Genomic DNA, 15,550 nt, shown 5'->3' with positions numbered 1-15,550 from the left:
ATGAGTCAAAGAGGGCACAGTTGTGTCCACACTCTGCAAGCTCCCAGATGTCTGCTCATTCAGTATGACAACCTACTTAAAGACCTTTACACAGGTTCACACCATTCACCTGTATGTTATTAGCATTACTGTGTTGATATGCTAAAACAGGCAGGGTCCTCATTGAGGACATCGGATTTGCATGTTTAGATATATGTTAGACATGAACTTCTAATGGATCTCTCTCTCTCTGATCCCACTTATTGATTGGCTTGTCTGTGGCAGTCTGGGTTGTGTGAGTCAGTGTTTGTGTGAGGCTGCATGTTGTGGGAGGGATGTTCAAACACTACGACCCTCCTCCCTAATTGTCATGTATTTTTCCACATCGCTAATTTGATGAATTACAGACCCAATCAGAGACCCTGTCTAGCCTAGGAGTGGAGATCAGAGGCCAACTGATGTGTAGAGGAGGGTTAATACTTGACAAGACTGAGGTAAAACTAACGGCCAAGAGGTTACCTCAGTGGAATGTTGGGGTGAGAGTGGTCGCCACGGGAGATGAGCTCCATGTGGGGGAGAATGGAGAGAATGTGATCGATCTTTCTCCGCTAAGCACTCTCCCTACGCCACGATGATAGGCCCCCCAACACCAATGAAAGGCTTTTCACCTTGGAGTTATTTTGGGGGGGATTAGGGTCTGAAGAGGGGAAGGGGAAGAAGAGGGAGAGCAATGATCCATAGGTGAACGTCTAACTCATTAGGGGTTCGTAAGTGTCATCAGTTACCGCAGGATGAGATATCCTGTACAGCTGTGCTTACGCTGTGTGTGTTCACATGCAAACAATGATGTAATAGTGATTGTGATGATAGTCACGGTCAGGTGATAGCACATAAGTATATCCGCTAATTGATTTGTTACATTGGAGGATATCCATAAATGTTCAGTGGTGAAATGACATATCTTCATGACGTATGGTGACATATCTTGATGAGAGCATTGGATGTTATCTTTGTACAGTTATGCAATGCTGAACCCTTTACAGTGCCTTGCAAAAGTATTCATCCCCCTTGGCATTTTTCCTATTTTGTTGCATTACAACCTAATTTAAATGGATTTTTATTTGGATTTTATTTGGATTTCATGACATTGAAAATAGTCCAAATTGGTGAAGTGAAATGAAAAAAACTAATGGACCAGGCAAGGAGGGCATTAATCAGAGAGGCAACAAAGAGACCAAAGATAACCCTGAAGGAGCTGCAAAGCTCCACAGCGGAGATTGGAGTATCTGTCCATAGGACCACTTTAAGCCGTACAATCCACAGAGCTGGGCTTTACGGAAGAGTGGCCAGAAAAAAGCCATTGCTTAAAGAAAGAACACCATCGGCAGGGACTAGGAAACTGGTCAGAATGGAAGGAATGATGGATGGTGCTAAATACAGGGAAATTCTTGAGGGAACCTATTTCAGTCTCCCAGAGATTTGAGACTGGGACAGAGGTTCACCTTTCAGCAGGACAATGACCCTAAGCATACTGCTAAAGCAACACCTGAGTGATTTAAGGGGAAACATTTAAATGTCTTGGAATGGCCTAGTCAAAGCCCAGACCTCAACCCAATTGAGAATCTGTGGTACACCAGCGGAACCCATCCAACTTGAAGGAGCTGGAGCAGTTTTGCCTTAAAGAATGGGCAAAAATCCCAGTAGCTAGATGTGCCAAGCTTATAGAGACATACCCCAAGAGACTTGCAGCTGTAATTGCTGCAAAAGGTGGCTCTACAAAGTATTGACTTTGGGGGGGGGGGGGGTGAATAGTTATGCACGCTCAAGTTTTCAGTTTTTTTGTCTTATTTCTTGTTTGTTTCACAATAAAAAATATACAAATCCATTTTAATTCCAGGTTGTAAGGCGACAAAATAGTAAAAATGCGAAGGGGGGTGAATACTTTCTTAAGCCACTGTATCCACAGAGTTTTCTATACAGCTTTAGGCTCATACATGTGATTCTGCACATTTTGTTTAGATCTCATGAATCTCTTGTTTCCTTACAGAGCGTGGCTCTACAGGCCACCTAGACCTGACCGAGTTGATCGGAGTGCCGCTCCCTCCCTCTGTCTCCTTCATCACCGGCTATGAGGGCTTCCCGGCCTACAGCTTCGGGCCTGACGCCAACATCGGACGTCTCACCAAGACCTTCATGCCCGACCCTTTCTTCAGGGACTTTGCCATCATCGTCACCATCAGGCCCAGCAGCAAACAGGGAGGGGTGCTGTTCGCCATCACTGATGCGCAGCAGAAGGTGGTGCAGCTGGGGTTGGCACTGACGCCCGTGGAGGACGAGACCCAGAGGATTCAGCTGTACTACACCGAGGGGGGGCAGGGGTCTTCACACAGCCAGCAGGTGGCGTCCTTCAAGTTGCCTGATATGACGAATAAGTGGACGCGCTTCACTCTGTCGGTGCTAGACCAGGAGGTGCGCCTCTATATGGACTGTGATGACTTCCACGCAGGGACCCTCCACAGGAGCAGAAGCCAGCTCAGCTTTGAACCCAGCTCGGGCATCTTTGTGGGCAACGCTGGAGGAACTGGCCTGGAGAGGTTTGTGGTAAGTAATGTCTACCACTTATGTGGGTCCTCTATAGCTCAGCTGGTAGAGCACGGCGCTTGTAACGCCAAGGTAGTGGGTTCAATCCCCGGGACCACCCATACACACAAAAAATATGCACGCATGACTGTAAGTAGCTTTGGATAAAAGCGTCTGCTAAATGGCATATTATTATTATATTATCTTCTGTTTCATTTGACAATGTTGCATGTGTGTGTGTGTGTGTGTGTGTGTGTGTGTGTGTGTGTGTGTGTGTGTAATCACATTCCTTGCACTGTGTAGTGTGAGTCCTACTGTATGTTTTCCTAGTCTGTGTTAGCATGAACATTACTCCAATAACATGATAAAAAACTCAAAGGTCATCTGTGTTGAATTCTTAACAACTGTACTAAAAGCTCCACAGCTGGGACTTCTTCCAACTGGCTGTGCACCATTTGTCTAGCATACAATATCGTATTTTAACAAGAATGTTTAGCTATATAATGTATAGTGATTAGTGTATGAATGTGCTCAAGTCATGGATTATAGTCACTTGATCACAGTTTTTCAGAATCAGGTCATATAAGGTTGTATAGCTCAGCTCCAAACATCCTGGTATTTGACAGCCATCGATAGGACACAGACCTGATTCAAGGCTAACGGGAGGTCTTGGCGGTCTCTCGGAGAGGAAGGGAGAGATATCAGTAAGCCTTGTTTAATAAACAGAACCACCTCTCTGCATGGTCAGCTCAGCTCAAGGCCTCACGTTTATGTATCCTGTGGTCTCTGTTCCAGTCTTCTCTTCTCTGAGAGGAGAGACTCTAAGGTTCACTGACTGAAGAAGTAAGAGGGAGATAGTAGTTTGGTCTAGCCAAAACGGTGTCTTCCCCTTCTACCCCACATTGACTGTCTTCCAGTGAAGTTACAGAGAGTGAGACCATTGAGGTATTTCATATAGATTATCTATGGAGAGAACTGTTCAGCTGTTTCAATATAATCAATTAAAATATTAATATCAATCATTTTGTTGGTTATCATTTAAGTCCAATAAGAGCAAAACTTCCCCTAAAGCCTGGCCACTTCAATATGGTCAAACAAACACTGATGATAATGAAGTGAATGTGTATGGGACTTTATTCTCCATGCCTCCAAATGAACCGTCCTGCAATGTTCTTTATTAGCATGCTGCTGCGCCTTAAGAGTTGTGGTGGTAGTGGTGTGTGTTTGGGAAAGTGGTTTCCATGGTGACGGCAGCAAAGTGGGCAGCTTTTCCTTTTGTTGTTGTGAGGCAATTTGGTGCCGGCCAGGGGCCTGAGAGCGCCAGGAGTGGTAAAGACAGTGTCAGTCAGTCAGTCAGAGCACAGGGGCCAGAGAGGGAGGGAGGAGAGGGGGAAATATTGGGGGAGAGAGAGGGAAGAGGAGAGGAGGCAGAGAGGGGGAGAGAGGGAGGGAGGAGGGGGGGTGAGAGGAGGGGGAAGAAGGGGGAGGGAGGTGGAATAGGAGAGAAGCAGGGAGGTGGAGAGAGGAGGGAGATGGGAGATCGGTAGAGGGGTGAGTGAAGGGGGGAGAATAAGGGGGGAAGAGATCCAACAGAACACAGTGGACTGTCATGCTGGGAGATACAATACTGCTGGGCCAAACACCGTGCCAAGAGATGGCTCTCGCCCTTCAAAACCAGCCTGGACAAAGCTCTGGGTTTTGTTCTGATGCAGCCTTGATTCGTTTCACTCTCTCCCTCTATCTGTCTTTTTATCTTTGGACTTGTGTTCTGTCTGTGTTTCTCCTTTAGTCTGATTTTATGATTTCACAGTAAATGTGTTTCAGTCAGTAGTTTGCTGTGTTCTGTACTCTGTATTTTACATTCCACTGATCCCAGATCAGAATCTGCTACTGTACTTGATGTTAATCCAGTCATCCTGTTGGCTTCTAGTTCAGGGGCCTTAGCCAATGTTTTTGTTGCCACACTCTTTCATGATCAGTGGCATTCTCTATAATGTCCTCCAATGATGTCATCGTGTTGCACATTACACGCTTTAGGTTTATCACGCGGAAGGTGGAAGGGATGCTTGTGACAATGAAAGTTAATGAGTGTGCCGAGGCCCGTCCCTATCAAATACTGCTCACAGATTAGAAGGTGTTTAACCATGTGATGCCTGTAGAAAGGGCCTCTTGCCTCTAAAAGTCAGCATTTTCTACCTGTTAAGGAAAGCCTTCAGAATAAACGTTCCTGCTGTGTGACTCTTTTTGCTTCTCTCTCTCTCTCTCTCTCTCTCTCTCTCTCTCTCTCTCTCTCTCTCTCTCTCTCTCTCTCTCTCTCTCTCTCTCTCTCTCTCTCTCTCTCTCTCTCTCTCTCTCAATTTAGCCAATGAAATTAGCTATATCAGCACAATAACTCCATATTATACATCACCAAAGCATTATCACATATCTCTCTTTCTCTCCCTCTGCACAGGGCTCTATCCAGCAGCTGGTGATCAAGCCAGACCCCAGGGCTGCAGAGGAGCAGTGTGAAGAGGATGATCCCTATGTAAGTGTCTACACCACAGCCTGTTCCATAGATATGTATTAATCCATAGCCTTGAGCTCCTGACATTCTAAAGGCCCTGCCAGCACAGATTCTTGAATACGTGTTGAGCGTCTGGGTCGCAATACTTATTTATGCATGACTTGACTCTGCATAGAGCATACTGGTGGCTCCCTCTAGTGTTTAAAATATGAAATACTGTTTACTGGTTGATCGCTTCACTGGCTCTCACACATCACTCACCATGTAACAACATTTGAATGTACAAAGCTGCAAATTATGGAATTAAGAGTTAGTTCTCTCTAGTGGTTAGTGAGAGAAATGCTACTTCTAGGTCACTGGTGTCAATCTCTTCTTTGAATAGAGATGTGTGGTAATGTCTCCTGTATTCCAGGCTTCTGGGGATGGGAGTGGGGATGACACGTTGGATGACCGTGAAACAGAGGACGAGTTGATGAAGAACATGGAACGAAAAAAGGAAACAGCACAGGTGAGTAAAAGTGGAAGGTGTTAGCATGGGGTGTAAGAGATGAATGTGTTCAGTGAAAGAGAATGTCAACGGACGCTGGGTGAGCATTGGTGAGAGAAAAAACTTCTGCACAACTAAGATTGACTTGGACACAAAGCACATTGTTGTCTGAGCAACACTCTCTGACAGACTTAATTGGAAGTCTCTTACATAAGCCTTTGACATGTAGCGAAACATCTTTTCTGTTTCATCAGTTTGTCAGTCAGACATTTGTACTGGTACAAAACACAAGTATGTAAAAGTGAACACTGGGGGATATATTCCATTAGGGAGATTCAGTACCTCTATCTCTCTACGCAGAGATACGTCTCTACACTGGCCTTTGATGTGTCTGTTATGGCTATGGGTAGCAGTGGTTCTTTATCAGGAAAGTGTGGCCAACCCCCACATCCTTGTCAAGAGGAAGCAAACACAGATACAGTGCTGCACTCGTGTACCCAGTGAACACCCCTTTTTTGTTGTCTGTTTCTCTTCCATTGTGGGATTGCCCCAGATTCTGGCTGTGTGTATGCTACATTCACTTTCATCCTCCTATCACTAGCCTTGTAACACACTGTACTTCCCCTTAACAACCCACAATCTGCCCTGACCCCAATTACTACAAATAAACATATGACATAAGTTGTCTGTTCTTATTTGAAGTTTGTTTTAATTAGCTAGATATTTTCTGTGTTACTCCTCAATATTTCAAATAAATTGGACATTGCTTTACTAGTTTACTTACTCTTCGTTCCTGCTTCCCTCCCTCCAACCCCCCACCCCCCTCTCTCTCTTTTTACAATTTTTTTGCATTCACTCTCTTTATCTATCTCTCTTCCTCCCTACATTTTTCCCCCTCCAGCCAAAGGACATGCTAAGCGGGCTGGTGCGAGCCCTGGCCACAGAGTCTCCGGAGGTGGAGCTGGATGAGTACTCAGGTCACCTGACCCCCACAGACAAGGCCCATCAGGAGATGCTGCTCAAAGGTGGAGAAGGCAGGTTCACCATACTCTTATCTTAACCAATCATATCATGGCATTACAAGGCACTTTCAAATAACTTGATAGGCGAGCTTGATTTAACTCACCCGGTGACTATGTAAATTGTTATTAGATTTTCCCTTTTTATTGATCAATCTTATCTGTCTCTCATTGGCTAATCTTGTTGTTTGAATACATCATATATCCCTCAATGGTTAGCATTATTGAAGCCTCATTGGTTAATCCTATTGGTGTCTATTTTTCCTCTCTCAGGATCCCACCAGACAGAGGAGCCAGGGGAGAGGTCAGGGGATGTAAGTAATAGCTCAGATGACTTATACGTAACATGCCTCAAAACCTGCTTTAAATGCTTAAGTTATTCAGCTTAAGTTATTCAGTATTACGTTATTCAGTATCTAATACATCTTACACAATGTTCTTCTGCTGATCCTCAGGGCAACCCTCTTAGCCACAGACAGAAAGGAGAGCAAGGAGAGCCTGGGCCTATGGGTCCTGCTGGCCCCCGTGGCCCCCCTGGCCCTTCCACTCCCTCTGAGGATAGGTCTGGACACAGCCAGCCAGGACCCAGGGGCCCTCAGGGGCCTTCAGGGCCAACAGGGGCCCCTGGAGTGCCAGGGAAGGATGGACAGCCAGTGAGCTTTACTTCATTATAATCTCCCATTACTCTGTGATAGTAGTACATGTTTGATTATGTTTTATATTACCTTCACTTCACTTGACAAGACTGAACAGATAGGATAAATAAAGGAGTGTTCTCATTTTTCAGGGAAGCAAGGGTGAAGATGGAGACCCAGTGAGTAAATCTGGTCTTGTGTCAAATGTATACTGTTTTGTTATGTTATTATAGAAAATACTGTATGTCTTTAAATATGACCTAATCTATGTTAATCCCCACAGGGACAAAGAGGACCCCAGGGATTCCCAGGTTTGGCAGGAGAGGTTGGAGTCAAAGGAGATAAGGTACAAAAATAAAAAGAAAGATATTGAATGTGTGTGAGATAGGCAGTTAGTCTTACCCTGTATTCTCTTCTGTACAGGGGGACCCAGGAGCAGGCTTACCGGGGCCTCCAGGCTCCCCCGGACCTCCCGGACCTCTCAAATCACACAGTGTACCGGTGGGTGTCAGTGTAACATCCTGGAAACATCGGATTGAACTGGGGATCAAATGGGGATTTGTGTTTAATTGCCTGTTTTCCTTTGAATTGCAGTATGGAGAGGATGCACTCGGCTCTGGCTTTGGGGACCTTGACGATACAGAATTGATCCGAGTAAGAACATTCTTCTAATCTGTCATTCTGCTGTCAGTCTATCTGTTATGTTTTTTTCTCTAATAAAATGTCTCTAGGAGGAGTATTTTAGCCTCGTATTACCAGCCTGATCTCGCAAGCTTTCATAAAAATGTTTTGCTACACGGAATCATATATTTGCGTAAGCTTGCGAGATCAGACTGGTAGTACGAGGCTAAGAGTATTCACCACTTGATGTTAAACATGTGGTGGTGGTGTTTCATCTGATCACCTAGAGTTGAGACAACTCCACTAGAATGACGTGATGAATTTACAGTGAGGAGTCCTCTCTCTCCTAGGGTCCCCCTGGTCCTCCCGGCCCTCCAGGTCAACCTGGCCCCCCTGGTCCCACCAGTTACTTCAACGCCTCCGAGGGCTTATTCCCTGGACAACCAGGTCCTCCGGGCCCACCTGGCAGAGACGGCCTTGTTGGGAAACCTGGACCTCCAGTGAGTTCTCTCTCTACCCACATTATCTTTATTAAGATCCATTATGGATGTTTCCACCTGTTACCAACTGTTATTGATGTTCCCACTTTTGTTTTGTATTGGAAATGTTATTTTATACTCTATATGTGTATGCATGCATTGTAGCTGACAGTGGTTTCCCTCTCTACTCTCTGTTATTGACCTGGCTGTCACTGGCCTTTATTGTTTCAGGTGATTGAGGATTGGTTTAGTGGTTCTGGCTCGGGCTCTGCGTTTGGCTCTGAGTTTGGCTCAGGGTTGTTCGGCTCTGGGCTTGGTTCTGGCGAGGTATTGCCCTGGTTCCTTCACTGAACCAGTAGGCTTGAAAAGGCAGACTGTTCTCTCCAACCATGTTTTCTAACAGCCTGGCTCATTGAACTTACTGTACGTGTGTGTGTGTGCTTATTGCCCATTGTTCTTCTGCTTTGAGTTGTTTACCCATCTATGAAACCATCAGGGGTCTATGCTTGTCCCCATCCTCTCATTAAATGGGAAGTAACCCAGGTTTGACATCCTCTCATTAAATGGGAAACAACCCAGGTTTGACTTCAACTGCCTTGATGGACATTAAGCTTGAGCTATGTGCTTCATACATCAAACATGGTCCAGCTACATTGGAGAGAACTTTCCTTTTAATATAAGTCTGTTGCGTGTGTGCTTTCACTAACTGCATTTATGGAGCTTGCCCTTTATGTTTTACAGTTGATGAGCCATGTTGTTCCTTCAGGAATGGCAAAAGGGAAAATGGTGGCACCGGCTGGCTAAGATTTATTAAAATGTTTGTTGAAACTATTTAGACAGAGGAATATAATATTTTATGATGGAAAGTAACTAATTCTGTGGAATTAAAGTTTAAAAAACAATCTCATCATGAGTAATTATGATGAGAAACCTTTTAAATGACTTGGAAGTTCTCTTTGCAATGGTATATATGGTAGCTACTATGACACTAAGGAAAGCAAGACAGTCTTGGTCATGGTTAACTAGTCACTTGTGTGACCTGTATGTGTAGGAGATTCAGAGAGCGACGGTTGTGACATCACATCTCTCTGCTGTTGATTTCAGGGTCAACCTGGTCTGAATGGGGATGGTGGGCCGACAGGGCCTAAAGGTCTGAAGGTAAGATGACAGTAACTTAGGAGGCTATTGTTTGTACTTTACAAGGGAAATTAGCTGGCTAGATCCCCTATTACCATTTCCATTGCAAATGTTTACTCTAACCTATCTGTCTTCCTCACATAGGGTGAACAAGGACTAGCTGGACTAAACGGACCAATGGTATTTCTAACCATCTGACAACAGTTATCAATTATAAAATGCTTTAATCAAACAATGAGACCTATGTTTCTAACCATGCTGCTGACATGCAGAAACATCTACTTTAGGCTTTGTCATTTTAAGTCAAAACTATACTTTGTTCTTCATAGTCAGTTAAATGGGTTTATTCTTCCTCGCAGGGTGAATCAGGTGACCCAGGGTTGGTAGGAGCTACAGGACCGAGGGGACCAGAGGGGAAGAGGGGCGACCCTGGACCTCGTGGGCTGCCTGGTCCCCCCGGACCCCCAGGAGGAGGATTCTTTGTCGAGGTATTGTTTTGTTGATTTTACTGTTGAGTCAGTTTCCCATCATACTGTTGTCTTGTTTTGTCTCTATTGATTCTGAATGCAACAATGTTGTGTGTTGGTGCTTGCAGGACGTGGAGGGGTCTGGGAAGAATGACATGGTCCTTGGCGCAGGACTCAAAGGCCCTCAGGTGATTGAGAGTGGTATATGTGTGTATCTCCTGTAGTTTTGAAGTACTTTTATATTGTATTTCTCCTTGAGTTTCAATGAGAATAACTGTTGTTATCTACTCTCTTCTGTAGGGAACTCCTGGTCTCCCTGGCCCTGCAGGACCAAAGGTAGGATTACAAACAAGGAAAATAACTAGCCTGTGGAAAAAACTAGGTTCACATGGAAATCTGATCAGTTGTATATCCTGTCTGTTTTCTACAGGGTGAAGATGGGAAGGATGGGGCTCCTGGGTTGTCAGTGAAGGTTGGTTGCATCTCTCTTACACCACCTTCTACAATATTATTAGTGGACATTGGTGGTTGTGTCTTCACCTTTGTTCTGTCTCTTTTCAGGGTGAGCCTGGTGCTTATGGACCTGAGGGACTCCAAGGGCTAGCTGGGTTACCAGGCGTGAGGGTCAGTATTGAACCAGAAAGCATTGCATCTCTCATCTGCAGTAACCATGAATTTAAAGTTTGTAGCTAGCTAAACCTCAACTACTACCTGGCTACTATGTTTCACTGTGTTGTGTGTGCTTGTCTCTGCAGGGATTGAAAGGAGACAAAGGCGATCCAGGACCAAAGGTATGTTAGACAGCAGGACGACTCCAAACTAACCCTGATGTGGGCTTTTCTTCTACCATCTTCTACTGTTCATCATATAATACTTGTGGTTGTATCAAAGCCTGTTACAACCAAAGTTGGTCTATAATGTTGTATCATTCAAATGGCTTGTAGAGTTCATGGGGGTTCTTTGTCCTAACTGTCCTGTGTTCTGTGTCTTCCAGGGGGAGTGTGGTCCTGATGGACACAGTTTACCTGGTCCTCCTGGTCCTCCCGGCCCTCCAGGACCAATCATCAATCTGCAGGATGTACGTCCACTCCACACACCTCTCATCTCCTGTCTGAGTGCTGTTTCACAAATAACACACACACATTGAACAGGAATAGAGCTGTTGTGGTTTATTAAGGGTTATTACCTTCATCAGTATTCATATATTCATAGTTTGTACAGTATGTAAAGTGTATAGCTAGTTTAGCTACAGTAGATTTGCTACTGTAATCAATATGTCATATGTTTATCCTCAGCTCCTCGTGAACAATACAGAGGGCATGTTTAACATCACTGAGATCCGTGGGCCGCCTGGCCCAATGGTGAGTAGCACAATGTTCATTTGGTGTATTTCTGAAACTAGCCCATTACATTTAAATGGTAATATCCATTATGCTTTACATTAAATGGTCTGGATGCTGGAGCATGGCACATATCAATATGCCTCAGGGCAGTTTGCATTTATTGCTATTTCATGCATGAGCAATTATTCATTCACATCTGTCATGTGTGAAGCTAGAATGGCCTGTTTTCAATTGCAATGCGTATTTACTAAGATACTCGTAGGCTCAGCTAAGGGTCAACCTAACCAACCATTAACGCAACCATAATGCATACTTGATCCATAATACAGGTTACGTATACAATGCATATGCTTCACCTACTTACATAATGTATACACTTACACTCAACCATGATGTTATCAGGTTTAAAAGCTTGTTCTTACATTACAGCCTTGGAAATGTTTGTACTGTATTCTGTGAGATGGATGCTATCATGCTAGTAAATGCTGCAAAGACACTGCATGCTACTTTATTATTGCATGTGATTGACAGCTATGCTAACCCAGTCCTGCTACCTGCCTGTGTGTGTTTTGCTGCATGTCACAGGGCCCTGAAGGCGAGCCTGGCAGAGCAGGATTCCCTGTAAGAGCAACTCCATACTTAATATGTAATTACTGGGTTGTTCCACGAAAAGAGTGCCCTTTGTTTGATATTTTAAGTAAAAATTGTGCACTAATATTGCATTTTAAAAAGTCTGTGCCGTTTAATATAGACCACATGGAGAATTCAATAAATCAGATTTCTGATATGAATAAAGGCTTGCTAAAGTGCCAATATTCAGCATTTTGACATGTCCCTCCATCAACACTGTGTCACTTCTAGGAAGATGTTAACCCACTTAATCCCAAAATGTCTCCAAGTTTCACCATTGTAAAGCCCTAGTTATTTTGTTGCTTTGACAAAGTCATTTCTGAAGATTATTATTTATTTGAAGTGATTAGTGATTCATTTACAGTATGTCTGTCCCTCATTTTAAGGTCAAAGCTGTTACGTGAACTGAACTCGTAATATGGTGAAACTATTCCTTTTAAAAAATATAACAATAAAAAAGAAACATTGAACATCTAATATTCAAATCATAGCGTAAAAGCAGGTGAGCTAGTTCTACCCTTTTTGGCAATTTTCTGGTGTTTTGTGGTGGAGAACTGAGCGGGTCGAGCATAACAAGTCAACCCTGTTACCCATAGATAGACAGACTAGAAATGTTTTAACAATTGCATTTTTTGGGTGAAGCTTGCATTCAATTGCCACTCCCTGTTGCACACAACATAATTTATGGCTGATTTAAGAAGAAATCGTCACTCCTGTTACGGTCAACCATGTTACGGTCAACCATGTTACGGTCAACACTTACTTTATTCGGCACTTAATAGGCACTTAATATAGTATAATTTTGTATTAACCTCTTAAGATGGGAAAACATGTTTTTTATGAAGTTAGACTTGCTCTTTATGACAGAATGTTAAAATTAGGTGAAATAAAACATGTTTTTTTTTAACCAAGTTACACTTCTCAAAAGGCACCGAATTGGTGGAACGACCCAACCCCATGTATAACATGCAGGATGCGTTTTATATTTATGTACTACTGTAAATACCATGCTGATTTAATTTAGTCTTTGCTGACATGGGAAGGAATTGGGTAGGTTCCTTATCATAATGAGAAGAGTCTGTAGTTCTGAATAAAACATCTATTTTGACTCACCTACTATAAGTAAATATGCTCTAATACGCTTATCTTCTCTGTCCATAATTATTATTGTGGTCTTTGCCCAGGGCCCAAGAGGACCAAAGGGTGACATTGGGCTTCCTGGTCTTCATGGTTCACCAGGAATGAAGGTAAGGATCAGAGGAGGCTCTGTTAATGTTTACTGCCCCTCCATGCCAGATAATTACTACTTTATGGATCTTACATCAGATCCAGATAGGACTTTAACAACCTAACCAAGACCTGATGATCATGTCTATGTCTACTATGTCTTTCTTCCTCATAGGGTGCGAAAGGGGAAGCTGGTGTCACTATCGCTGCCGACGGGACTGTGTTGACAAGTGTCAGGGGCCCACAGGGGCCAAAAGGAATCAAGGTGACTCCTCTCTCTACCTCTAGGGTCAATCGTCACTGTATGGTAGTGGTTTTCTGATGATTCAGTGCTCTGACCATGTCTATGTGCTTTTCAAAGGGTGAGCGTGGCTTCCCTGGAGCTTATGGTGTCATGGTAAGTAAATGATGCCTTGTAAAAGCATAAAATAATGCTCTATAAAACGTACACTTGTATTTGCTATACATATCGTTATCTATAACAACTGTAAACATCTAAACATCTAAAGACCTCCCGAGTGGCGCAGTGGTCTAAGGCACTGCATCGCAGTGCTAGCTGTGCCACTAGATTGCCTGGTTCGAATCCAGGCTCTGTCGTAGCCGGCCGTGACCGGGAGACCCATGGGGCGGCGCACAATTGGCCCAGCGTCGTCCAGGGTAGGGGAGGGAATGGCCGGCAGGGATGTAGCTCAGTTGGTAGAGCATGGCATTTGCAACGCCAGGGTTGTGGGTTCGATTCCCACGGGGGGGCAGTATGAAAAAATAATGTATGCACTAACTGTAAGTCGCTCTGGATAAGAGCGTCTGCAAAATGTAAATGTATCTACTGTCTAGTGGGTGAAAGTGAAATGATAGAAAACCATGTTCTTTCTCAGGGACCAATTGGACCAACTGGACAAAAGGGAGAATACGGGTTCCCTGGTCGACCGGTCAGTGCTTTTTCTCAACCCTCTGCTGTTTTATTTTGGTTGAGTAAAAGATGAGTCACTGTATTTTTCCCTGTCTAAGTGTTGGCCTTCTTACCTCCACAGGGGAGACCTGGAATGGCAGGGAAGAAGGGAGACCAGGGAGATGCCATTGGTCAACCAGTAAGAATTGCCATCTTGAAACATGATTTTATGCGATTACAGTACAATCAACTAACTAACTGACAGAAAAGTGAGGTGTCATTGACTGTGATTGATTGATCTGTGTGATTGTGTTTGTAGGGACTTCCTGGCCCTCCTGGCCCTCCCGGTCCCCCAGGACCAGTAACAGGACTCAACGGAGTAAGTACAGTATGCCTGTATAAGTGCACATTGATGTCATTGCTGTATAAGTACACATTGATGTCATTGCTGTTTCTCTACTATAATTAGTATGCGCTGTGGAGGGGATTGGTCCTTTGATTTAATAGCAACGTTCATATAATAGCAATAAGACCCACTGGAGACAAACAAAACAGAACAAAATGAATGGTAGTTTGTCTCCAGTGATGATCTAATGTCAACACATGAAGAACTCGCTTTCATTGGATATCCAGATGTCGTCAATGATGTCATCATCAATGCTAGTCTGATGTCATAATTTTCCTCTGAATCTTAAAGACAGTTTTTCCGGTCCGTCCCAGACCGTTCTGCAAAACACCAGTAAGTTTGTGTTTGAGCCCTTTTAAGGCTCTTTGAGTGTGGCGGCGCATGTAAGTCCGTGGGCTCTTACCCCTAACAGGCAGCCCCTCCCTCCCCTCCCCTCCCCTCCTGTCTGCAGCCGTGCTGTGTCTCCCTCAGTGTTTCCTGGGTTTGTGGTGGTCCTCACGACAGCATAAAGCTGGCTCCTGCTCCTCCGCAGGTCATAAGGTCATATGTGACATCATACAGTCACAACCACACTGTCTAGTCACATTGACTTCAATACATCAATTTCAGAATCTATGAATTCAAACTCTTTAGAATCTTCAGCCTGCTTTATGCTGACGGTGTAAAAATCCAGGGGAAATCTAGAGCTTTTTTCCCCTTGAGTGTTCCTGTTCCTTTAACTCTGAGCCCTGGTGTGGCGTGGTGGAAGGTCTCTACCCCCGGCATGTTGCTGTTGCATGTGGTTTTATCTGTTGTTTTTTTAGCTTTACAGCGCTAAAATGTTAAGGCTAACTCCTGTGATTCAAGGTGACCAACCAAAATAAGAACATTAAACTGAGTTTCTTACTACCTCTCGCCATCCCTGTCCTCATTCTATGTTTAACTGGTGTGTGCAAGGCTGTCAGCGATGTTTTAAAACCCAAATTAATTACAAATCTCTCTCCAATAACGAAAAGTCTCTTTTAATTTTCAGACGTTTTTGAATGGCCATCTTGACTGAAACAAAACAACTATACCTGTTGTGTGTGTATAGGATGTAAAGCTGTTTTATTGTTGATTATTTGGTGGTTTTGGTGGTGGATCTGGTTGTGGGTATAATTTCATAT

The 15,550-nt window shown here is 43.9% G+C and overlaps 1 protein-coding gene across 4 annotated transcripts in view; it reads left to right on the top strand.

Annotated features, from left to right (window-relative positions):
• LOC121535277 (collagen alpha-1(XVIII) chain-like) overlaps window positions 1–15,550 on the top strand; it is a 60,245-nt gene that overhangs the window by 33,178 nt on the left and 11,517 nt on the right. For 2 of the 4 annotated variants that reach the window (XM_041842167.1, XM_041842164.1), the window contains 29 exons: window positions 2,027–2,580; window positions 5,012–5,086; window positions 5,478–5,573; window positions 6,454–6,586; window positions 6,845–6,885; window positions 7,027–7,224; window positions 7,359–7,385; window positions 7,490–7,552; window positions 7,630–7,707; window positions 7,801–7,860; window positions 8,178–8,327; window positions 9,411–9,464; window positions 9,588–9,623; window positions 9,803–9,931; window positions 10,039–10,098; window positions 10,211–10,246; window positions 10,341–10,382; window positions 10,472–10,534; window positions 10,666–10,701; window positions 10,905–10,988; window positions 11,206–11,271; window positions 11,839–11,874; window positions 13,068–13,130; window positions 13,286–13,375; window positions 13,472–13,507; window positions 13,986–14,039; window positions 14,142–14,198; window positions 14,319–14,378; window positions 14,697–14,738. In XM_041842167.1, the coding sequence (XP_041698101.1) occupies window positions 2,027–2,580; window positions 5,012–5,086; window positions 5,478–5,573; window positions 6,454–6,586; window positions 6,845–6,885; window positions 7,027–7,224; window positions 7,359–7,385; window positions 7,490–7,552; window positions 7,630–7,707; window positions 7,801–7,860; window positions 8,178–8,327; window positions 9,411–9,464; window positions 9,588–9,623; window positions 9,803–9,931; window positions 10,039–10,098; window positions 10,211–10,246; window positions 10,341–10,382; window positions 10,472–10,534; window positions 10,666–10,701; window positions 10,905–10,988; window positions 11,206–11,271; window positions 11,839–11,874; window positions 13,068–13,130; window positions 13,286–13,375; window positions 13,472–13,507; window positions 13,986–14,039; window positions 14,142–14,198; window positions 14,319–14,378; window positions 14,697–14,738 (2,519 nt within the window). The remainder of the gene's footprint in view (window positions 1–2,026; window positions 2,581–5,011; window positions 5,087–5,477; window positions 5,574–6,453; window positions 6,587–6,844; window positions 6,886–7,026; window positions 7,225–7,358; window positions 7,386–7,489; window positions 7,553–7,629; window positions 7,708–7,800; window positions 7,861–8,177; window positions 8,328–9,410; window positions 9,465–9,587; window positions 9,624–9,802; window positions 9,932–10,038; window positions 10,099–10,210; window positions 10,247–10,340; window positions 10,383–10,471; window positions 10,535–10,665; window positions 10,702–10,904; window positions 10,989–11,205; window positions 11,272–11,838; window positions 11,875–13,067; window positions 13,131–13,285; window positions 13,376–13,471; window positions 13,508–13,985; window positions 14,040–14,141; window positions 14,199–14,318; window positions 14,379–14,696; window positions 14,739–15,550) is intronic. The other 2 variants (XM_041842165.1, XM_041842166.1) reach the window with 2 other exon arrangements.

This window comes from Coregonus clupeaformis, chromosome 21, assembly GCF_020615455.1.
Source record: "Coregonus clupeaformis isolate EN_2021a chromosome 21, ASM2061545v1, whole genome shotgun sequence".
NCBI lineage: Eukaryota > Metazoa > Chordata > Actinopteri > Salmoniformes > Salmonidae > Coregonus > Coregonus clupeaformis.
Note: the sequence above shows the minus strand (reverse complement) of the source record. Positions and strands in the feature narration are given on the sequence as shown.